This window comes from Felis catus, chromosome A1 (assembly GCF_018350175.1).
Source record: "Felis catus isolate Fca126 chromosome A1, F.catus_Fca126_mat1.0, whole genome shotgun sequence".
NCBI classification, from domain to species: Eukaryota; Metazoa; Chordata; class Mammalia; order Carnivora; family Felidae; genus Felis; species Felis catus.
In genome coordinates, this window is record NC_058368.1 from 176300027 (window position 1) to 176324975 (window position 24949).

The 24949-nt window shown below is 41.8% G+C and overlaps 2 protein-coding genes across 5 annotated transcripts in view; both read right to left on the reverse strand.

Annotated features, from left to right (window-relative positions):
• The window catches only part of ATP6V0E1 (ATPase H+ transporting V0 subunit e1), a 33839-nt gene extending 17956 nt beyond the window's left edge, over positions 1-15883 (reverse strand). The window contains exons 1-2 of the mRNA XM_011285428.4: positions 15707-15883; positions 9208-9255 (exon numbers count right to left, since the gene is read on the reverse strand). Of these exons, the coding sequence (XP_011283730.1) occupies positions 9208-9255; positions 15707-15810 (152 nt within the window). The 5' untranslated portion in view covers positions 15811-15883. The remainder of the gene's footprint in view (positions 1-9207; positions 9256-15706) is intronic.
• The window catches only part of RPL26L1 (ribosomal protein L26 like 1), a 51868-nt gene that overhangs the window by 17956 nt on the left and 8963 nt on the right, over positions 1-24949 (reverse strand). For 3 of the 4 annotated variants that reach the window (XR_006584089.1, XR_006584096.1, XR_006584095.1), the window contains exon 5: positions 9208-9255. The gene's annotated coding sequence lies outside the window, so the exon portion shown is untranslated. Of the gene's footprint in view, positions 1-9207; positions 9256-21070; positions 21365-24949 lie in introns of those variants that run through there. The other variant, XM_019838863.3, reaches the window with a different exon arrangement.

A 24949-nucleotide genomic window follows, 5' to 3' on the forward strand; every position in this document is an offset into this window, starting at 1 on the left:
AGAAGACCATAGAAAAGCATCTTTAAAGTCAGCTAAAAGAAAAGAAAAATCCTGTCAATTCAGAATTCTATATCTAGAAAAACTATCCTTCAAAAAATGAACATGAAATAAAGACATTTCCAGGTAAATGAAAGATTAGTAAACATGTATCAGCATACCTGTCCTACAACAAATACTACAGGAAATTCTTCAGACTAAAGGGATATCAGATAGAAACTCAAATCTACAGGGGCGCCAGATAGAAACTCAAATCTACAGGGGCGCCTGGGTGGCTCAGTCAGTCAACTGAGTGTCTGACTTTGCCTTGGGTCATGATCTTGCAGTTCGTGAGTTTGAGCCCCACATCAGGTTCTGCATTGACAGAGAAGAGCCTGCTTGGGATTCTCTCTCTCTGCCCCTCCCCCACTCATGCTTCCTCTCTCAAAATAAACTTTTTAAAAAAAGAAACTCAAATCTACAAAAATAAGGAACTCTAAAAGGCAAAGGTAGTCAGAATGGATAAAAAATAAGACTGAGCTGGGGCGCCTGGGTGGCTCAGTCGGTTAAGCGTCTGACTTCGGCTCAGGTCATGATCTCACGGTCCGTGGGTTCGAGCCCCGCGTCAGGCTCTGTGCTGACAGCTCAGAGCCTGGAGCCTGTTTCAGATTCTGTGTCTCCCTCTCTCTGTGACCCTCCCCCGTTCATGCTCTGTCTCTCTCTGTCTCAAAAATAAATAAACGTTAAAAAAAAAAAAACTAAAAAAAAAAACATAAAAAAAAATAATAAGACTGAGCTATATGCCGCCTGCAAAAAGGCACTTTCTGAATATAAAGACAGATATAATGCACAAGAAAGGTGGTACGATTATCAGTATCAGATAAAGTAAAAATCAAGTCAAGGAGTATCACCAAGGATAAAAAGGGATACCTTATAATGATAAAATGTCAATTTACTAAGAAGACATCATCATAAATGTGTATGCTCCTAATAACTGAGCTTCAAAACATGTAAGACAAAAGTAGAAAGAATTAAAAAGAGAAACAGAAAAATCTACCATAGCTGATGACTTTAACACCCTCTTTCAGGAATTAATAATAGTGACAAAAAAACTCAATAAAGCTATAGAAGATTTGAACTACCTGGACCTGATGTTTATAAAACACACCACACTTAACTTCAAAATATACACTTCTGAAGTGCACATGATATGATTATAATGATAAACTCTTATGCTGGGTCATAAAACAAACCCCAATTGCAAAAGATTTGGAATCTTACAAAGCATATCTTCTTCTTTTTTTTTAATGTTTATTTATTTTTGAGAGAGAGAGAGAGAGAGAGAGAGAGAGAGAGAGAGAGAAAATGAATGAGTGGGGGAGGGGCAGAGAGAGAGGCAGACAGAGTCTGAAGCAGGCTCCAGGCTCTGAGCTGTCATCACAGAGCCAGATGTGGGGCTCAAACCCATGAACAGAGAGATCATGACCTGAGCTGAATTCAGGCACTCAACCCACTGAGACACCCAGGCGCCCCCCAGAGTATATCTTCTGATAAGATATCTAGAAAAGTGCCAAATAGTTGGGATGAGCACTGGGTGTTGTATGGAAACCAATTTGACAATAAATTTCATATTAAAAAAAAAAGAAAGTAAGTGCCAAATATTTAAAAATTAATGAAAAATACAGTGTCACCAAAATTTGTAGGCTGTGGCTAAAGTAATGCTTAGAGGGAATTCTACTGAATTAACTGCACACATTTTAAAAAGAACAAAGGTTTAAAATCATTTAAGTGTCCACTTAGCACTATCAACAACAGCCAAAGTATGGGAAGAGCCCAAATGTCCATCGCCAGATGGATGGATAAAGAAGATGTGGTAGATACATACAATGCAGTATTACTGGGCAACCAAAAAAAAAAATGAAACCTTGCCATTTGCAACAACATGGATGGAACTAGGCAGCATTATGCTGAGCGAAATCAGTCAGTCAGAGAAAGACAAATATCATATGACTTCACTCATATGTGGAATTTAAGATACCAAACAGATGAACATAAAGGAAGAGAAGCAAAAATAATATAAAAACAGGGAGGGGGACAAAACATAAGAGACTCTTAAATACAGAGAACTGAGGGTTGCAGGTGGAGGGATGGACTAAATGAGGAAGGGGCATTAAGGAAGACACTTGTTGGGATGAACCACTGGAAATACCCCTGAAATCATTGTTGCACTATATGCTAACTAACTTGATGTAAATTAAAAAAAAAAAAAAAAAAAGAAGTTAAAAAAAGAGCAAATTAAACCCAAATTCAGGAGAAGTAAGGAAATAAATAAAAGAAAACCTAAGTACATGGAAAAATACACCATGTTAAAGATTAGAAGACTTGGTACTATTAAAATGTCAGTTCTCTCTAAATTGATCTATAGATTAAACACAACACCAACTAAAATCAACCGGCTTTTTTTGGTAGAAACTGACTAGACTATTCTAAAATCTATATGGCTATTTTAGAATAGCCAAATAATCTTAAAGAAAAAACATTAAGGACTTCAACTTTTTGATTTTAATGTAAAACTAAATATTCAAGAGAATGTGGTATTGTGATAAGGCTAGACAAAGAGATCAACCAACAGATCATCTGGAAGTAGGCTCACACATATATGGTCAAATCATTTTGAACAAAGATGCCAAAGCAATTTAAAGGAGAAAGGAAAATCTTTCCAACCAATGATGCAGCAACAACGGAGTACCTGTACTATGAAAACAAACTGGCAATAAAAATAAATAAATACAAAATAAAAAGCCCAGGGCACCTGGGTGGCTCAATCAGTTAAGCGTCCAACTTCGGCTCAGGTCACCATCTCACAGTTTGTGGATTCGAGCCTCATGTCAGGCTCTGTTCTAACAGCTCAGAGCCTGAAGCCTGCTTCAGATTTGGTGTCTCCTTTGCTCTCTGCCCCTCCCCCACTCATGCTCTCTCTGTGTCTGTCAAAAATAAATAAAACATTAAAAAAATTTTTTTAAAAATTAAAAAATCTGCATCTAAGGGCGCCTGGATGGCTCAGTCAGTTAAGCATTCCACTTCAGCTCAGGTCATGATCTCGGGATTTGGGAGTTTGTGCCCTAAGTCAGGCTCTGTGCTGACAGCTCGGAGCCTGGAGCCTGCTTCAGATTCTGTGTCTCCCTCTCTGTCTGCCCCTCCCCTGCTCATATTTTCTCTCTCTTTCTTTCAAAAATAAATAAATACTTGCAATTTTTAAAAAACTCTATGTATCTATAAAGTCAAATACAACCTTCCCAAATCACACACCCTCCTAGGACCTGTTTCATCTGATCTCATCTTTGGAGATGACAGAGACAGTCCGCCTATAAAAAAAGCTCCTGAAGGAGCTTCAAAAGCTAGAGGTGAAGACAGAGACTAACAGCCAGCTAACAGAAGGCCAAATAAAACACGTGCTTCCTCTGGCCAAAAATGGGACAATTTGAACATCAACAAAGATTAATTATACTGGATTGAAATACATCAAATATGTTTAAATGTATCAGATCATAATGATACCAACACAAAACAAAACTTATTGTTCATCCTCAGAAGATGCTAGGGAACACAATTCATTATTTTGCAAATGGGTAAGTAAAGAGAAAACCAGACATATAACCTAGCTTTCCTTTATGAACAGTTTTTAGCTATCTGGATAATGAAACAGTTGAGTAAGTAAATATTTATGGATGTATTCTAGCTAATGAATAAATAGATTACAGAAACAGAGTATTGCCAATGATTCCAACAACACAAAGAAAACTGAGACGTTATGTACCCCCTGATGAAAGCATCAACACCATTTACGAAATAGACTTATCAAAAATTGAACCTGAATGTGATCTAGCCCCTAGATACGACCACCAACTTATAGGAAATACAGAAGAAAGAAGAATATGTTAAACAATACTACAGGTATGCAATTAACAAGGACCATTCTCTGGAGAACTATGGGGCAAACAACCCAGTTTTTTCCTATTAAAACGTGCAAGAAAAAAGAAAGAGAAATGGAGAAGAAATTGACACAGACTTGACAGGCACATCTACCAGTTGCAATGTGTGGTCTTCAAGCATCTTCATTCAAACAAAATGTAAAATAACTAATGAGACAACTAGGGAAATTTAAATATATGTGATGATATAAAGGAATTAACTTTTTCTGTGTGATAATAATAGTATTGTAGTTATTACATGAAAAAAGAATGATTATCCTTTAGACATATATATTGAAATATATATATGTCTGGAATTTGCTTCAAAATAATCTGGGGTGGAGAGGGGAAGTGTATGGGGATGAAACAAGATTGGCTGTGAGTGGATAATTTTTGAAGGTGAGTGACAGGTGGGTAGACAAATGAAGATGCATTGTTCTATGCCCTTAATTTTTGTAAAGAGCATACAGTACGTTTTAAAAGTTCAAGACCATGTATATATACATTATATATATATTATATATAAGGTATATAAAGTATATATATATAATATATATAAAGTACATATACAGTATATATATAAAGCATATATAAAGTATATATACAGTATATATACATGCAGTATATATACAGTATATATACAGTATATATAAAGTATATATACATACAGTATATATATAAAGTATATACATGTATATAAAGTATATATATATAAAGTATATACATGCATATAAAGTATATACGTACATAAAGTTCAAGACTATATATATATATGTACATATATATATATGTGTGTATATATATATATATATATATATATATACACACACACACACACACACACACACATATATAGCACATCTCAGAAACCGACCAGCTTGTGGCTACTTGGTTGGAAACCAAAGTGGAACACTTTGGGAGGTGATCACATCTTGTACTCAAACTGGCTCTAGAGCCAGGACCAAAGCAAGGCTATGCTCAGCTGTGGATGTGCACATCCCTGGACAGGCTGGGCAAAGCTCCTGTAGGCTGTGTAGGTCCTTGTGCAATGGGCAGTATTAGGCGGCTGGGGAGTGAGTGAGGGGGACTCGTCTGAAGTCACAGAATAGGGGCTTGTGGGAATAAGCAGATGAAGGAACTACTTTGGTAAGCGACTGGGGTCTCTCTGGCTCTTTATTTGTTTACTGTCTCCCCTCATTAAAGAGGGCAGGGGGATATGTCTGTCTTGTTTCTTCACTGCTATACATCCAGTGCTTGGCACACAGTAGGCTCTAAATAAACATGCTGAGGGGGCGCCTGGGTGGCTCAGTCAGTTAAGCATCCTACTTCAGCTCAGGTCATGATCTCACGGCTTGTGAGTTCGAGCCCCGCATCAGGCAGTGTGTGCCAACAGCTCAGAGCCTGCAGCCTGCTTCGGATTCTGTCTCCCTCTCTCTCTGCCCCTCCCCTCCTCACGCTCTGTTTCTCTCTCTCTCAAAAACAAACAAATATTGAAAATAATAAAAATAAAATAAAACTCACATAACCATACTACCACATAAACAGGCCACATACTATTCATCCTAAAAAAAACAAGGACTCCTGCCTTTTGGTCACTATTTCTTTCTGTGTATCACTCTGCGGGTGAGATGTACAATTAGTCAAGTGCTAAAGATATAGCATGTTTTCCAAGAAGCAATTGTATCTTCATAATACAGTACTGAATTTCTAATTTACCCTGAAGATGTTAAGTTTTGTGATTCCAGGGAAGCTACGTGCATAATTCAACATTAAAAACTAACCTAAGACCAAGAGAAAGTATGGAACAGTAACTAACAGGATTGTATGCTTGAGGAACAAAAGTGACCTTGTGCCTCAAAGAGGGAACCAGATGTATAACATTCAGACATTCCTCTGGTCAACTGTTAACACAAACTGGTTGTACTGGCAGAGATCCTGATTTTTCAGAGCTCAAACAAGTCACGCCCCACGAATCTAACCTTAAACCACAAACAAACTGGAAAGAGAAAAAAAGTGCCATAAACCGAAGGCAACGTAGAAGTCCATGAATGTATTTCAAAAATGTGACTTTGCTTAGGAAATCCAGTTTGGGTGTCTCTTATTTCAAGAGGTGGTTTCAAAAACATATACAGTGAAGTTGTCTTTAAATTTCAAATTTATTACAGAATCCTGTCCCTTTGTGGAATAAAGTATTTGGGATTTGAATTCAAGTTATTCACCCAAGTTCCAGGCAGCTATTTTGCTAAGTAGGATATATGATGATCGGCTTTCAAAGAAACAAAAGAAAAAAACCAATTTCATAAAGTCTACGCTAGACAGCTCATTTCCCCATACAATGGCCTCCTTTCTGGACATTTCTAACATTTAATGTTAGAACACTGTGTGCTATGTTTAATACACTGATGACAGAACTAATCCACTGTCAACAGAGAAGTCACCCATATGTTTGGGACAAAGGAAAAAATCTGGACAGCAAGAGGTAAAGGCTCACAGATACTTCTCATCTGAGTCACTAAGACTCCAAAGATGTATAATTTCCAACCAAGTCCAGTTATTCATTTTACACTCGAAAATGAAAATAAGAGGCATGGAAATGATTGGAAAGGCTTCTTGTTTGTTTTAAAGAAAATATTATGAGAGGCACCTGGGTGGCCCGGTCAGTTAAGCGCTCACCTTGGGCTCAGAGTTCGAGCCTGGCACTGGGCTCTCTATCAGCACAGAGCCCACTTCAGATCCCCTGCCCCTCACCTCTCTCTGCCCCTTCCCCCACTCATGCTCGCTCGCTCTCTTAAAAATAAGCATTAAAAAAAAGAAAACATTATATGAAAATTAAGCAAGTTTCACACACGACGGAGGACCAGAAAGTTATAAAACATTTCTGCCCCATCTTCTTAATCCCCACTCTTTCTTCTGTGCAGTAATTTTCTCATTTTTAAAACCCTACTACCAAACTTGCGGCTCAAGTAGCAGAGATCTTCAAAGGAAGAAAAAACAAAGGCCTTTTGACCACTCCTTGGCTCCTGGACTGAAAAACAGCTCCCTTGTTGAGATTGTGATAGGAGATTCAGTGGTATAGACTGAAACTCAATCACTCTTACAAAAATGAGAAATTCTGATGACGTATGTACTTCTTCACTCTTTAAAGCTAAAAACAGCTGGTATAAGAATTCTCCATTCTTTCATTCTGGAAACTGAGCTATAGCACCTAAAAAAGCCTTTTACCTTTTTTTTTTTTTTATTATTATTTTTTTTAATTTTATTTTAGAGAGAGAGAGCACGAGCAGGGGAGAGAGGCAGAGGGAGAGAGGATCTTAAGCAGGTCCCACACTCAGTACCGAGCCTGATGTGGGGCTCAAGCTCATGATGGTGAGATCATGACCTGAGCCAAAATCAAGAGTCGAATGTTCAACCAACCGAGATCATGACCTGAACCAAAATCAAGAGTCTAACGTTCAACCAACTGAGCTACCCAGGCACCCCAAAGCCATTTACCTTTTTAACCAGAAAAATACAGACTAAACAAGCCAACTGTTGAAAGCCTCATCGACTACGCCCTAAGGTTGAGGCAGTCAAACAATACCATCATCATTTAGCAAATGAGCTTTAAACGCTTCAAGTTGCACTCCAACAAGTGACTGAATGGCCACATAGCTAAAATTCATGGTAATGACTTGTTGTCAGGAGCAAATTTTGATCTATGCCAACAACTAGAACTGGGTCATCCCCACAAACCTCTTTGAAAAACCTTAGTGCAAAAGCCCTAGGAAATAAATGCACAGATTCAGAGTCACAAAGAACCATGGCTTTTCATCACATGATCAGAACTGCTGTTTCCTCCCTCTTGTGGGCACTAAACAGTTCCACCAACACTGACACTTCCCACATAAAGAAGTCTCCGGAAGCTACAGAGATCTCTTTAAGAAAAGATAACCTTTGGTTCTAAACTCTAAAAAGAAGTCAGTAAGAGGATGAATTTTATGGTATGTGAGAGAGCTCTCAATGAAAAAAAAAAAAGAAACCATACGGCCTTTGAATACATTTGAAATGGTCATTCTTTCCACAAACTGATTAATACTCAGTTTTTTTCTGGGGCTTGACTCATTCCGTACTTCAGGGAAGGGGAGAATGTAGACAAGCATTGGAAACCTCTTTACAATAGTTCAATTACAGGTCTGCCATTGCCGACACTCATGAGGATTAAGAATCCTCAGCGGGGCGCCTGGGTGGCTCAGTCAGTTAAGCGTCCAATGTTGGCTCAGGTCACGATCTCATGGTTTGGGAGTTCGAGCCCCACATCGGGCTCTGTGCTGACAGCTCGGAGCCTGCAGCCTGCTTTGGATTCGGTGTCTCCTCTCTCTGCCCCTCCCCAACTTGTGCTCTGTCTCTCTGTCTCTCAAAAAATAAACATTAAAAAAAAAAAAGAATCCTCGTTGGTATTCCAAAAATATATGTTGAGGAATTAACTTACATATCTTAAAATAGCTTTCAAACAACAATTTATACAAACTATGTTACGTCTTCAACTAGGTGTTATTACCATGCTTTGATACAGTACGTTAAAAAAATTATCTTGATGGTAATTCTAGCTCAACTCCTGTTCATCAAATAAACAAGTCATAATAAAGAATGGCTACTGGCTTCAGAGTGAGATATTTAAACAAAATGAGTACGCCTAAACTCCTCACAACAGTAAAGTATAAAGTAGTACAAAGGCAATTTCTGGCTAATTATAAGATTTCAATTTGTGCCAAATAAGTTACACTTGCATTGCCAGAAGAACAAAGCATCTGTACAGTTTTTATGTAAATGTACTGAGCAGCAGCAAAGTGTGTTCTTTTCCATCTTAGGATACTATTTCTAGATGTTACATAAGGGAACAGCTCCAATGACACAAAACTGTAAAAGTTTCACAACAATCATGTTCCACAAATTTCTTTTTCTCTTTTTTTTTTTTTTAGTGTTTATTTATTTTTGAAGGAGAGAGAGAGAGACAGAGTGTGAGCAGGGGAGGGGCAGAGAAGGAGGAAGATACAGAATCCGAAGCAGGCTCCAGACTCTGAGCCTGCTGTCAGGACAGAGACAAGGAGGGGCTGGAACCCGCGAACTGTGAGATCATGACCTGAGCCTAAGTCGGACGCTTAACTGACTGAGACACCCAGGTGCCCCCACGAATTTATTTTCCAATCATACATGTTATAAATACCAAGAATAACTTCCTGTTATCTTCGAAAAAAGCTACTCACAAGAGAAATGTACTTACAAGAGATAGCAGCAAACTGAACAGGTTACCAGCATGGTGATGATAACTCTAAAAACAAAACAAAACAAAACAAAACATCATTAGATAACCAGCAAACTAAGCAGACACTGCAGGATGGTTTAAGCCTCCATCCCAAGTTATCAAACTGGCAAGGACTGTGCACCAAGAAAAGTGACCTAAATCTGTTCAAACATCAATAGACTGTACTCGGTAGAGGTTTAAGTAATTAACATTTTTATTTAAAGGGATATGTATCGAGGCCAGAGTTTAGATGGCTAATCCCAAACCCATCTAAACTGAACACAAAAGGCTGCAGTGACAATTAGTTTTGACATACAAGAAACTTCATTTTTGGTGGTTTTCAATGAAATGACCCTATACTTGTATTTTACTTTACAGGTTTTTTTAAAAAACATATTCATTTACTATTTATTGTGACAGAGAGAGAGAACTCGGTGAGTAGGGAAGAGAGAGTCGGAGACAGACAGAGACAGAGAATCCCAAGCAGGCTCTGTGCTGTCAGCGCAGAGCCCAATGTGGGCCTTGATCTCACCAACCATGAGATCATGCCCTGGGCAGAAATCAAGAGTCAGACATTTAACCATTTGAGCCATCCAGCCACCCCAACACTATACTTTTAAAAATGACTTTCTAGGGGCGCCTGGGTGGCTCAGTCAGTTAAACGTCCAGCTTCAGCTCAGGTCATGATCTCCCACTTCGTGAGTTTGAGCCCCACATCAAGGTGTGTGCTGACAGCTTGGAGTCTGGAGCCTGATTCAGATTCTGGGTCTCCCTCTCTCTCTGCCCCTCCCCCACTCACACTCTTGTCTTTCTCTCTCTCCCTCAAAATAAACAAACATTAAAAAGGGGGCGCCTGGGTGGCTCAGTCGGTTAAGCCTCCGACTTCGGCTCAGGTCACGATCTCGCGGTCCGTGAGTTCGAGCCCCGCGTCGGGCTCTGTGCTGACAGCTCAGAGCTTGGAGCCTGTTTCGGATTCTGTGTCTCCCTCTCTCTCTGACCCTCCCCCATTCATGCTCTGTCTCTCTCTGTCTCAAAAATAAATAAGTGTTAAAAAAAATTAAAAAAAAAAAAACCCAAACATTAAAAAAAATTATATGACTTTCTAGGGGGCACCTCACTGGCTCAGTCGAAAGAACATGGGACTCTTAATCTCAGGATTGTGAGTTCAAGCCCCACGTTGGGGGCAGAGATTACTAAAAATAAGTAAACTTTAAAAAATATCAGAACTGCAGGGATTCACCATGAAAAAGAGAGGATTCTTCAAAAAAAATTTTTTTTAATAAATAAGTAAACAAACTTTCTAATGTTGACCTCTCCCCATCTCCAGTCCCATCTGAAAATAGTTAAATCTGGATCTCTGATCAGCTGAATCTCAATATTTAAACAACTGAACTCATGATATCCTCTTCCCAATTCCCTACTCCCAGAAGCAGCTCTGTCATTTCCACCCATCCCACCCACTCCACAAATCTGTCATCTTTCTGCTCACACCTCCCCTTCACCCTCCATCACCAAATGCTAGAAGATTCAAAACTTTCTTCCTTCCCTTTCATCCTATCACAATCACCTCAGGGTCATCTTTCTAAAACACTCTTTTTTAAAAATTCTTTTGACATTTATTCATTTTTGAGAGACAGAGAGAGACAGAGCATGAGCGGGGGAGGGGCAGAGAGAGAGGGAGACACAGAATCTGAAACAGGCTCCAGGCTCTGAGCTGTCAGCTCAGAGCCCGACGTGGGGCTCGAACTCATGGACTGTGAGATCCTGACCCGAGCCGAAGTCAGGTGCTCAAATGACTGAGCTACCCAGGTGCCCCTAAAATATTCTTTTCATCACGTCACTCTACAGATGACCATCTTTCAATACTCTCCATCATCCATAGGAGTAATTTCCAAAAAGGGGGTCTCCACACCCCACAGAATAATCAAGACTATCTTCTAGGATGCAAGAAGCAAATATCAGAACTCCCATTTATCTTATTTTTAACTCATCCTTTAGAAGTTGTGTGTGTGCATGTGCACTTTCTGTGGTTAATACTGGCACATCCATTCATTCATTCAGCAGATTTCAATGAGAATCCAGTATGTACCAGGCTCTGGGGAAAGAGGAGTAAACAAAATGGATGGCAACCCCCATTCTGGTAAAGTTTACATAATAGTGGGGGAGAAAGACAACAAACAAGGTAAACAATAAACAAGAACTATTTTTTTTTCATGTTTATTTTTGAGAGAGACAGCATGAGCAGGGGAGGGGAAGAGAGAGAGAGAGAGAGAGAGAGAGAGAGACAGAATCTGAAGCAGGCTCCAGGCTCCAAGTTGTCAGCACAGAGAGGGGCTCAAACCCACGAACTGCGAGATCATGACCTGAGCTGAAGTCAGACACATCAAGGACTATTTATTTATGTACCATTAGTATGCCAGATGGTCAGTAAATGCTAATGGAGAAAACTAAAGCAAGAAAGGAGAATAAGGGTATACAGGGGTTGGAGGTTGTGGTTGCAATTTTTTAATTTTTTTAAATGTTTGTTTATTTATTTCTGAAGAAGGGAGAGAGCGAGTGTGAGTGGGGGAGGGGCAGAGAGCAAGGGAGACACAGAATCCAAAGCAGGTTCCAAGCTCTGAGCTGTCAGCACAGAGGGGCTCGGACTCATGAGCCATGAGATCATGACCTGAGCCGAAATAGGATGCTTGATGACTGAGCCACCCAGGCACCCACTATGGCTGCAATTTTAAAGAGGGTAGGACCCGGCAAGTCAGTCCTGAAGGAGGTGAGGGAATGTTCCAGACAGGGGCAATAGCGAATGCAGAGGCTCTAGGGTACCAGGAGTTAAAACAGGACAGAGGCCCGAGGGGCTGAGCAGAGCCACGGGAGCCTAGTAGGAAGTGAAGTCAGGGGAGGGGAGAATATAGACAAGAATTGGAAACACCTGCAAAATAGATCAACTGTAGTTCTGCAATTTCTGACACTCAGGAGGATAAAGAGCAGTGTTTTGGTAGCTTCTAAAGGAAAAGGAAAGCTATTTGGAGGGATCTGAGAACAGGACTGACAAAATCTGATTCCGATTCTAAGAGAATCTCTCCAGAGTGGAAACAACCTGGGGGGAAAGAGGCAGAGGGAAAAAGCTGAGAAACCAGTCGGGGAGGGAACTGCAATAATCCCATGGACCAGGCTGGCAGCACAGGTAGGGAGGACTGGTCAGACTCCGGATATATTTTGAAGGCACATTCTTCAAAGTAACTGATACATTATGCTTCTAATACATAAATAAGTATGCATGAGAGTTTGTGCTACAAAACTTTGCCAACTGCAGAATAAAAATGCTTGAAGGGGTGCCTGGGCGGGGCGGGGGGCTCAGTCAGTTAAACATCCGACTCTTGGTTTCAGCTCAGGTCATGATCTCGCCGTTCGTGAAATCAAGCCCCCACATCAGTCTCCTTGCTGACAGCGAGGAACCAGCCTGGGATTCTCTCTCCCTCTCTGTGTGTCCCTCCCCTGCTCGCACTCAAGTACGCTCTCTCTCAAAACAAACACAAAAACTTAAAAATGTGTGAAGATCTACACCATCAAGTCCGGCTCCTCACCTGTCACCAGTTCCCTCCACTCATCCTCACCACTCTCCACTTTCAAACAGCAACCTTTCATTCCCAAACGCAGGGGGCCTCACTGTCCCCCAAAACACGTCAGGTTTACTATTCTCCATGCCAAGCTTTTGCTCATTTTCTTCCATCCCTCTGCCTCAACCTGGAATCCCTGTATCTTCTGTCTTCCCCAAAGACCATTTCAGAGAGCTGAAAACAGCTGAGTCTCTTCTGTGTTACCTGCTTAATAGTTTCATAGCAAAAGCCCCCCGCTCCCCCGCCTTCAGGGGTACCTGGCTGGCTCAGTCAGAAGAACGTGGAACTCTTGATCTCGAGGTCATGAATTCGAGCCCCATGCTGGGGGTAGAGATTACATACATACATGCATACATAAAATATCGTCTCCAAATATGCCACTTAGTTGTCGCATGCTGAAGTGTTTAGGGGTAAAGCATCATGATGACTGCAATTTACTTTCAAACAGTTCAGCAAAATTATGTATGTGTGTATATACACACACATACACATATTCACAGATATAAAGCAAATTTGAATGTTACCAATTATATCTAAGTGGTGGTATCCAGCAGTCTGTCTATTCTTTTATGTTTGAAAATGTTCTGTATGTTTGAAAAAAATTGGAGCTGACTGAAGTCCCTATGATCTAGCTCCAACCCCCCCCCCCCCCCCCACACACACACCTACTGCTAAAGGAGCCACTGTGAAAAACCGAAGCTTTTAGAGCATCTGTGGATTCCTGAAGAGAGTGAAATCATAAAAAACATGAATGGTCAGGAAAGCTGATTCCAAACACGAACTTGGTTTCACCTGGCCCTTTTTCAGTGTAGAAAAGAATGAGAACAAGGGGTTTGATTTAGGTTTTACAGAGATTTTTCTGCATTCTGATGTGCTTGGGACTTACAGGGGGAAAGGATTTAACATCAAAGTCTCTCTTCTTCCCTTGTCACACAGCAACCTTTACTTATCTCCTTAACAAAGATATTTTTAAATCCTTGAAATCTGAAATGCTCTCCTGATTAAAAATTCACCTAGTCCTTGAAGCAATCAAACTTCACAGTACTAAAAAAAAACAACAACCCCATTTGCAACCTTTCAGGAGACAAAGGGGAACTACTACTAATTCAGTACTAATATTTTCATCTTAGAATAAAGAAATGGGAACATTGAAAAGTTAACTAAATTGTCCAAGGTCACAGGGATCATCCAGCTAGGAGCAGTGTTTCTCAAAGTGTAATACAGTAACTCCTAAGAGACACTTTGTGTTCTAAGAACTGCTCAATCCTGCCAAGAGCAGGAAACACAAGGATTGGGGTAGAGGCTGTGAATCAGGCCCAGATAACATATCACTAGCAGGTCAAACCTGAATCATGACACTAGGGCTGGAAACTGAGTAGTCCAATGTACTACAAGAAGCATTTCATTACCCTGGATAAGAGCAGCGGCATGAAGTCCCAAGGCTGGGCATGGGGAGTCCCAAATGGGGGTCTTTGAGAAAGGAGTGGTCATTGTTACCAGCACATTAGTAAACGCTTTTTTGAGTATTTAGGCTGGAGAGGCAGACAGTAGGGTAACGAAATAATTGAAGAAAGACACACAACAAAGAAGTACTTTGTTGTTCCTTAACTCTAGTAGAAGAAAAAAAGTCTAAGAAATTAAATTTGGTTAATACAAATTGTTTTAATAACCCAAGAACTGACACGCTGCATCATTTATTACAGGCTAGAGAGATGACCCTCTATAAATGATGTTATGGGGGGGGGAAGGGGGAAGGGGAAACCCAATACCACCAAATGATAGAAATTCATCTACCATTTTAACTCTTTAAACAAACTGACTGACTTTCAAGGTAGATATAAGTACCAAATCTAAGTATCCAGACAGCAAATGGGGTTTGGGTCACAAAATATTAAGGAAGTAATGGCATTTTCTTTCCTTTAATAAAGTCAATAGACTTATCCATTCAATGGATAGTTACTGAATGCCTCCTATGCATGCAAAGCACTGTAAAGCCACCGATTTGTTTCAAAGAATAAAGCAAGAGATGGTCGTTTCTGACAAGCTCTGTCTTCAGCCTAAGTTTCATTCCACGTGATTTTGTGCTGAGAAAAAATGACTAAGAGGCACAAGAGGAACCAGAAAGAGGGTGTTCCAAAGCTCCTATGAAGATAAGGCTCTATCTCATGCTTACAAAATAGATTACAAAGCTCCAATTAACAAAGAAGTCTGGGAGAAAAGTCTTAGTCCATCATTCTAAGAACTTGGTACATTCAAAATGCAAGCGCAGGAGCGCTCTCCAAAAGGTATGACGCAGGGGTTTCTAAACAATACCTCCTAGGGCTCTTCGGTAATTAATCTCGCTTTAGATCAGGCCCCAACTACCTGGCGCCCACTAGATGCAAGGCCTGGGCTCAACGTTGCTGCACAAGCTTGTCCTGTGCAACTGCGACAACATGTGAGGCACAAAGGGCATTTCTGTCTTATTTGATCCTTTCCTTTAAAGTTTAGGCAAACGAGGCCTCATGTGAGTGGAGGGCAGGGCTAAAGGGGCGAAGAGTCGTCTAGAGACAAACCCCAACTTCTCCTTGAGTCGATATAAACCTATTTCCGATGCGTCCTCCCCAGACAGGCCCGTGATGAGAACAAATTTCCCTAAAACCCCTTGCCAAGGAGGGTCCGTCGGAAGTCACCCTCCTCACCCTCGGCCCGGCGAACACGGAAGCTGCTGCGATAAGACGTCGGGGGGCTGCAGGAGATAGGGGCCTGACTCTGGAGTCCAGGGCCGCCCCAAGGTCTCTGACCGGTGCAGGTCGCCCCCTCCCCCGCCCTGCCTGGCCGGTCCTCGCCGCGCGTCCCTCCCAAGGCGGGCCTGGCGCACTTACCCCCGGTTGGGACCTTTAGGGATGAACCAGGGTACCAAGAAGCCGACGAAGCCCCAGAACACGCTCATCACGATGAGAGGCACCGTGAGGCCGTTATACGCCATGGTTGTCGCGGAACCTGCCAGCCCCTGCCCAGCCGCCTCACTTTGGTCCCACCCGGAAGTGTCAACACCCGGCCGCGTGACCAGCGCGCACACAGACCCGCCTCCCGCGCCCCCACGTGACCCGCGCGCCGGACTCCGCCCCTCCCTAAATCCAGTGCATTTTTTATCGTGGACCACCGTTTCCCTGCACTAGCCACGTTTTCTTACCTCGAATTACGTCCTGATTTCTTTCTTCACTTAGCAGAATAGATTCTTGGATTAAATAGGAAGTTGGACCAATAATCTTTAACATCTGTACCAACTCTTCAAACACGATTCCAAGCTTTTGATCTGACCAGTAATATGGGAAACTAGGTCATCGTTGTGTATATACTGCTCCCGGAAAACATGCTAGTTAGAAACTGTTGTCCTTAAGTTCCAGTCCAAGCACTGCCTTCTCCGAGATCTGTTTCATTCTATTAGTGTTTCTTTTGTGGCCGTGTATCTTAACCAACACTCTAGTAGAGGGCAAACTCCTTCTTGAGGACAGGCACTGTTTAACTGATGGTTGCTCCTCAGGAGTACTTATATGTAGAATGTGCTCAATAAACACTTTGTATAACTGAACTGAGTAGTTAAGGGTGACGTCAGCCATAACTAAATTAGAGAAAAAAGTTTACTCCTTTCTTCTGATTTTTTTCTTAATTGATTTTTAATCGTGGTAAAATATACATAAAATTCACCCTCCTAACCATGGAGGGTAAAGCCCAGTAGCATTAAGTATATTCACATTGCTGTGTACCCAACCTCCAGAACTTTTTCATACCCATTTAACAACTCCCCATTCTCCCTTCCCCCAGTCATTGGCAACCACCATTCTACCTTGTTTCTGTAAATTTGACTACTCTAGATACCTGATGTAAGTGGAATCGTACAGTATTTTTCTTTTTGTGACGGTCTTGATTCACTTAGCACAGTGTCCTCAAGCTTAAGCCATGCTGTAGCATGTGTTGGAATTTCCTTCCTTTTTAAGGATAACATTCTACTGTGTGTATTTGCTACATTTGTTTCTCCATTCATTTGAAGATGGACATGTGAGTTGCTTCCACTTTTTAGCTATTGTGGATTTTTTCCTGTTCTTAAATAAAGGCAAATATTTTCTTTTAAGTTGATCCCACTAAGTCTAATCTTTTATTATTATTATTTTTTTTTTTTTTAAATGTTTATTTCTTTTTGAGAGAGACAGAGACAGAACTTGAGTGGGTCAGGGGCAGAGAGAGAGGGAGACACAGAATCCAGAGCAGGCTCCAGGCTCCGCGAGCTGTCAGCACAGAGCCTGACGCCGGGCTCCAACTCAGGAGCCGTGAGATCATGACCTGAGCCGAAGTTGGACGCTCAACTGACTGAGCCACCCAGGCGCCCCAACATTAAGTCTAGTCTTTGCCTCACCCTCTTGGCAACTTCTTTAAAAAGCAGGTGTTGGGAAGCACAGGGAGGTGGCTCTTCAGACACCAGTTTTGTCTAAATCTGTTTCATGCTCTGTGAAATGAGAAAATTCTTTAATCTTGGTATTACAGTTGTGGGCTAGCATTGGCCAATAGCTCCCTCTATCAGTCAATCTGTCAAACACATTTTATCACCCACTTTAGATAAAAAGTGGTATCGAAGGCCAGGAACTAAGATTCAGTGACCCACCAAATGAAGAAATACTCTCTGCCTTCAAGGCACTTAAAAGTCTACTTCTGGAAATAAGTCAATATGGTTGAAGGACCCCAGGGAAGTCCCTGAGGCTCTCCCAGGAGATGTGCAAGGGCCTCTCTATTCTCCAATCTGTGTGAAGCTCAATTTTCTTCCTGTGCTTTACCCAAAACATGCTGCAACACATTGAATGCAGAAGCATTGTTAAGAATCCATTTGTCTTGCATTAAGCCAGACATTAAGGAATTTTGCAAAAATGCAACACAATGTCACTCTTCCCACATTTTCAGATTTTGCTTTGGAAAAGATTTTCCATAAAAAATGTTATTTAACATTTTATAAGTTTATTATTGTTATTTTAAAATGAATCTAAAATATGTTAAATTTCTGTTCTCATTTATAATGTAGTAAATAATATGACATAACTCATATATAAGTAAGATTTGGGGTCCACAATAATTTTTTTTTTTTGAGATGGGGGTCGATGGGAGAGAGAGAGGGAGACAGAGGATCCGAAGCAGGCTCTGCACTGACAGCAAAGAGTCCAATGCCGGGCGTGAACTCACAAATCTTGAGATTGTGATCTGAGCCAAAGTCAGATGCTTAACTGACTGAGCCACCCAGATGCCCCCCACAATAATTTTTAGATGTGTAACAGGTATTTAAATGCATAAATGGCTAAGTGTCCAACTCTTGATTTCAGCTCAGGTCGTGATCTCATGGTTCACAAGATCAAGCCCCACATCAGACATCAAGGAGCCTGCTTGGGATTCTCTCTCCCTCTCTTTTTTCTGCCCCTCACCCCCCTCATGCTCCCTTCCCATCCCTCAAAATAAATAATTTTTTTTTAAATGTGTAAGCAGGTATATTGAGACCAAAAAGTCTGAGATCACCTGCTAAAGGAAAAACCTCCAAGACAATCCCAAAAGGATAAAGTAAACAAGAGCTGACTAAAACGCTCTAGTGCAACCTCGAGGATCCCTTTTCCTAAGCTCGACCCTGTAAATAAAAACAGGCACGCAGAGTCACAAAGCCATGCAGTCATAAAGTTCCTTTCCTGATCTGGAAGCTTGGAGGTTACTGGAGGAGCCGAAAGCCCCAACATGCTTCACAGTTCATCTGCTCAGCACATATGCGTGGGCAGCCACCACTGATGACAGGTTTCTTGAGTGGCAGCCATATGCCACTGAACTAGGTGCTTTGAATTACCTCTGTCATTCAATAGTCATAGCACCTTATGGACCTTATTAAACCCATTTTACATATTAGCAAAGAGAGGCTTAGATCTGTAACGTGCCCAAAGTCTGTTTTAAGTAACAGAACTGGGATCTGAATAGAAGTCTTTATAGCTTCTGTTCATCCCACTAAGCCATACTGCTTCTCCAATTTCAGACAGTAAGTCAACCCAAAAACCCTGAATTCTACACAGCTTAACAAGACAGAGACATCTAATTCCTAAGATGAGAACTGTGAAAACCCTATTTTAGAATTAGTGGCTCTCCAGCTAGGGGTAGGCGAGGATGTGGTTGACTTAGTTATTTCTTTTTAGAGTTTTATTTTAAATGTTTTTTATTTATTTTTGAGAGAGAGAACATGAGGGGAAGGGCCAGAGAAGGAGAGGGGGACAGAGGATCCGAAGCAGGCTTTGCACGGACAGCAGCAAGCCGGATGTGGGGCTTGAACTCAAGAATCATGAGATCATGACCTGAGCCGAAGTTGGACACTCAACTGACTGAGCCATCCAGGTGCCCCCCAAAATTTTAAGGAATCTCTACACCCATCGTGGGAATCAAACTCAAACCCTGAGATCAAGTCAAAAGCTCCACTGACCAAGCCAACCAGGTGCACTTAGTTATTTCTGAAGACCAAAGAATATATGTTTATGAATGATCATTTATTTTTGAGAGAGAGAAAAAGAAAGCGTGTGAGCAGGGAAGGGGCAGAGAGAGAGGGAGACAGAGGATCTGAAGCGGGTTCCGAGCTGATAGCAGAGAGCCAGATGCAGGGCTGTAAGTCACAAACCATGAAATCATGACCTGAGCCAAAGTCGGATGCTTAACGTTTGCCTCAGCCAAATATTTTACTTAATATTTGTGCATGTTTATATTGTAATTATGTGTTCAAACGGTATATCAACCTTATAGTATAGAGCTATTTACATTTGGATGATCTTTCTCAAGAAGACTTCTTCATAGATCAGACTTCTTTTTTTTTAATGTTTATTTTTGAGAGAGAGAGGCAGAGCTTGAGCAGGGGAAGGGCAGAAAGAGAGGGGACACAGAATCCAAAGCAGGTTCCAGGCTCGGAGGTGTCAGCACAGAGCCCAACGCAGGGCTCAAACTCACGAGTCGTGGGATCATGACCTGAGCTGAAGCCGGATGCCTAAACGACTGAACCATCCAGATGCCCCACAGACTTTTAATAAGCACCCAATCATATATGCACAAAATATTTTTGGAAAAATACAAAAGAAACTGGAAACAGTGACTGCTTCTGGAGAGAACTGAGTAACCGAGAACCAAGGTGACAAGGAAACTTAACTTTTTCACTGCATGCCTTGTGTTATCATCTAATGTTACACCATATGTAAGAATTACTTCTTAAAAAAAAATAATATAGCAGAACAATGAAAAAAGACACACGCTGTCAGATGGGAACTGCTCAGTCTGTAGTATCAAGAGAGGATGGTAGAGTCTCGGTGAGTAGAATTGTCTGGTTCCCAGAATTTTCAATTCCTTGCCTGCCCAACTCACACTAAGAGCTCTGTAGCTGAACATGCCAGAATGCAGTATGAAAACAGACATTCGGAAGCAGTTATCTGAAGTTTAAAAGTTTGGAGGCTTCCCTTGGGGCACCTGGGGGGACCAATCAGTTAAGCATCCACTTCAGCTCAGGTCATCTCACGGTTCGGGAGTTCAAACCCCACATCAGGCTCTGTGTAGACAGTTCAGAGCCTAGAGCCTGCTCATATCCTGTGTCTCCCTTTCTCTCTGCCCCTTCCCAGCTTGTACTTTTGCCTCTCTTTCTCTCAAAAATAAATACAACATTTAACAAAAAAAGTTTGGAGGCTTCCCAAAATAGCACTGGGGACTCACTCAAGTGAATGGACATCTGCATAATGAGGTCGGTAGGAAACTGCTTAATTCAAAGTCATTCCAGGAAACACGCTAAAATCCTTGGGCCTGAACCTTGATAGGCAGGCCCACCCATGTGGCATTCTCCAGTCCCCATTTCCTGCAGCAGTCAAAACACATTACTGCCCGTACATCTCCCCTCCGTTCAAGAACCAGCATTTGGAGCACCTGGCTGGCTCAGTTGGTAGAGCATGTGACTGTCAACTTCAGGATTGTTAAGTTTGAGCCCCACGTTGGTTATAGAAATTACTTAAAAATAAAACCTTAAAAACAAAAAACAAACAAAAAAACCCAAACCAACCGGCATTTATGAGCTCCCCTGAGAAAACGTTTTCCCTCAGCTCCTGCAAACAAACCTACTGCCCATCTCCTTTAAAAGAAAAGCTAAAGTTTGCTGAGCTCTCTGTGCTATACACGTGGTATCTCGGGTATTAAGTCTGACAACTCAATGAAGTGGGCACTCTTTTTATTTCCATCTTGTAAATGACAACACTGAGGCCCCGAGGTTGAGCAATTTGCCCAAGGGCACACAGCTGGGAACTGACAGCGCCGGGATTAGAACTCACATGTGATGCTGAGCTCCGGCTCTTCACCATGCACTATTACTCACATGGCTCAATACAAGCATTCTGGCATGATCTGGTTGCCCGTGGGGGGCTGGTGGTGGTGGGAATGACAGCTCTCAAAGCTCTGGTCCGTCATTTGTAGTGAACGGGTTGCTGACAACAAGCCAAGACCGACTCCTAGGAAACATCATCATTTAAGTTTATTGATGAGAATTAAGGCTGGAGCCTAGGGCCCAGACCAGGTATCAGAATATGTCGTCCGTGCTATAATCTAGTATGGAATCTTACTTTTATGCAACTTCTGGGTACTAAATTATGTGTTGTTTGAGAATAAAGACAAAACTCAAATTCGGAAAAAACTACAGATCTCACTAGACTACTAATGGTAACATAGCTGCCATGTATGAGGCACCTACTCTATTTTATGTGCTGTGTGTATATATATACTTCACACGTATCCTAATCCACAATCCCCAGAGTTAACTGGTTGTAAATATCACCCAAGAGCCACCTCAGAAATACACATTCACATAAGACCCGAAGGGGTCTCTCTCCATTCTTACTGCATCACGGAACCTCCCAGCAAAGGGGTAGAAACTATTAGTAAGCATCCAAGTGACTCCTAAGGGCAGAAGAATCTGGTGGACCACTACTTTAGTTTTCACGTCTGATAAAGCATTTTCACAAAGAGAAACATTTTTAGCTTCTCACCTATACGGGGAAACAAGCTCATACAAATGGCTGCCCAAAAACCAGAGCAGGATTTGAATACAAATCTCTCTGGCTTCAGAGCCAAGACAAGTATCATTCCGCCTACTCTTAAATCAATGTCCGAGTCAGAGAATGCATACTGAATTTTGTGGTTTGTGCTTCCGCTTCCACGGACTTGTTTGGTAAAAAAAATCACTACCTCTTTCGGTGCAAAGCAAATCTTAGATTGCAAATACAGTAAAACAACAATAACAACAAACAATATTAGCATTTGTACACTCACAGGTTTCAGGGTCCTCAGAAAGAGCCTATTTGATCCTGCCATTTTCCATGAGGCGGGAAGGCAGTGCAAGTATTAACTATGATGCTTTACTACTGGGAAAACAGAAGCACAGAGCTAAGTAACTTGCTCAAAAGCTTACGGACTGTCCCGTGGAGAAATGGTGACAATGCTTTTCCCACCAGGCAGCACTACTGCTATAAATGTATAGCTTCTTCTCCCTTGTACACTGATGTCTAGTCTCTTGTCAGACTCCAGGAAAGGGAGTGAAAAATGACAGGGTGAAAAAATGACCACCAGGGATGGATGGCTTGAAGTGGGATGTGAGTGGTCTCTGACGCAGTGAGGTCTGGGTTCAAATACTAACTCCATCTCTTATGTTCTCTGGGATCTGGACAATTAATCTGAGCTCATTTTTCATCATTCAAAATGGGAAATAATGGACTCAATCAACATTTACTAAGAAACTCAATGTGTCCAGCCATGTGTCACTAGAGGCATTTTATCGTTTTATGCATTTTTATCATGCATTTTAATCAATAATTTTTCACAGAAGCAAGGGAGGATTTTAGAGATGGATCTGGTGCTAAATCTTGAAGGGTAATTAGAAGTTATGTAAGCAGAAAGAGTTAGGGGTGCCCAGAAAAAGAAAGAGAAGTCATTTTAGGGGTGCCTGGGTGGCTGTCGGTTAAGCATCCAGCTCTTGAATTCAGCTCAGGTCATGATCTCACTGCGAGTTTGAGCCTGTGTTGGGGTCTGTGCTGAAACCACAGCACCTGCTTGGGATTCTCTCTCTCCTTTCTCTGCCCCTCCCTTGCTCTCACTCTCTCTCAAAATAAATAAACGAAATGAAACGAAACGAAACGAAATGAAAAGAAGTCATTTTAGGTCCCAGCTATTTTCTATGATAGATGCCTAACCAGCTCTTTTTCTTCTTCTTTTTTTAATATTTATTTATTTTTGAGAGAGAAAGCCTGAGCAGGGGAGGGGCAGAGAAAGAGGGGGACAGAGGATCCAAGCAAGCTCTGCGCTGACAGCAGAGAGCCCAATTCGAGACTTGAACTCACAAACCATGAGATCCTGACCTGAGCCAAAGTTGGACACTTAACCCACTGAGCCACCCAGGTGCCCCCAAGCATCTCTTCTTGCTCTAGCACACTTCTTGTAGAACTTACAAGGTGTCAGAATTACAAAGAAATACAAAAAACTCAATAGCTAAGGACTTTAAGGGAAGAAAGAGAATGCAAAAACAACAGATTCAACTAGGCCAGGAAGTAGCCTAACCATATCAGAGATAATGAATCAGTGGCAAAACTCCCAGGGCTGTTTTCAAAAGTAAGCAAGGCCTTTCACTGCTTCCCCAAGATAAGGAGCCCAAGACCCAATCCAGTTTATGGCTCTTCAGCAGGCCCATAACCCCTTTCCCAGGTCCAACAGTTACCTCTGCTTTATTAGAATGTTAAAATCTTCACCCAAGGCAGAAACGAACTTGATTAACACAACATACAATGCTAAATCAGTGGGTTTCCTTAAGACAAGTGTACGACCTTATACCCACCTCTACCTATAATGACTGAAACTCCCCTTTCTGAATATCCATCCTAACCCTAAATGAAAGAAACCCATTCACCCCTACTCAGGGGGTCACAGATTTCAAAGTGATTTCCTTATTCGCTGCAAATAAAGTTTCTGTTGTACAACAATTCCACCTTGGGACGCCTGGGTGGCTCAATCGACTGAGCGTCTGGACTCTTGATTTTGGCTCAGGTCATGATCCCAGGGCTGTGGGATTGAGCCCCGCATTGGGCTCTGCACTGAGCATGGAGCCTGCTTAAAATTTTCAATCTCTCTCTAAAAAAAAACAAAAAAACCCCCAAAAACCAAAAAACAACAAAAACCAAAACCACAACTCCACCTGGTATAGTCTCTATCTGCAACTCACCAAGGAGTGAACTCATATTAGTTTGGTTGCAGTTAGACCTGGAGTGTAAAACGCAGATGCCAGTGGGGGCCAGGCAAATTGGGTACATGGGCAGAGCAGACTGGATAGAGCAGCCAGCCCCGGGCTCCACACAAACGATGCTATGCAGGATCAGGGCCCCATGCAACCAGATGAAGCAAGGTCCAGATTTCTCTGTGGAATCTCTCAAGTTTTAAGTGTTAGAACTTGACTTCTAAGAAATCATGAGAACAATAGAAGGACAAACATAATCTGTGAGCCACATCTTGCCTACAGGCTGTCGTCAGTTTCCTGAGTTAGCCCCAGGAGAGAGGAAGGACACTTCAGTCACTTGGAAATACACTTACAAAGTCAAGACCTTGGGAAGGGCAGCTTGGTCAGGGAGCTGCATGCCATTTGGCTTGGTTGGAGCACGAGGGACAGGAAGCCGGCCAAAGGGCAATCCATCGAGACCTGAGATATAAGCGTGCAAAGCAGCACCAGCCACTGAGTGAGCTCAGTCCTGTATGTGCCAGTTCACATAATGACCATCACTGAGTGGGACACACCCCTGAATTAGGGACGAGAGCCCTGTCCTGTCCACCCCATCAGCATGAGGGTCCAGGCAGGAGCACAGCCATCCTACCACTGCTATTTTGCTGCTCCGTACGTGATAAACACATGAAAGAATGGCATCAAGGAACTCATAGTAAGATGGATTTTATCTACAAAACAATGCAAATTCCCTCTGCGATTAGGAGACATTTTCAACTATTATTCATAAAATTATTAATCAAAACAGCAAAAGCAGATTTACAAAGCTACATTATCA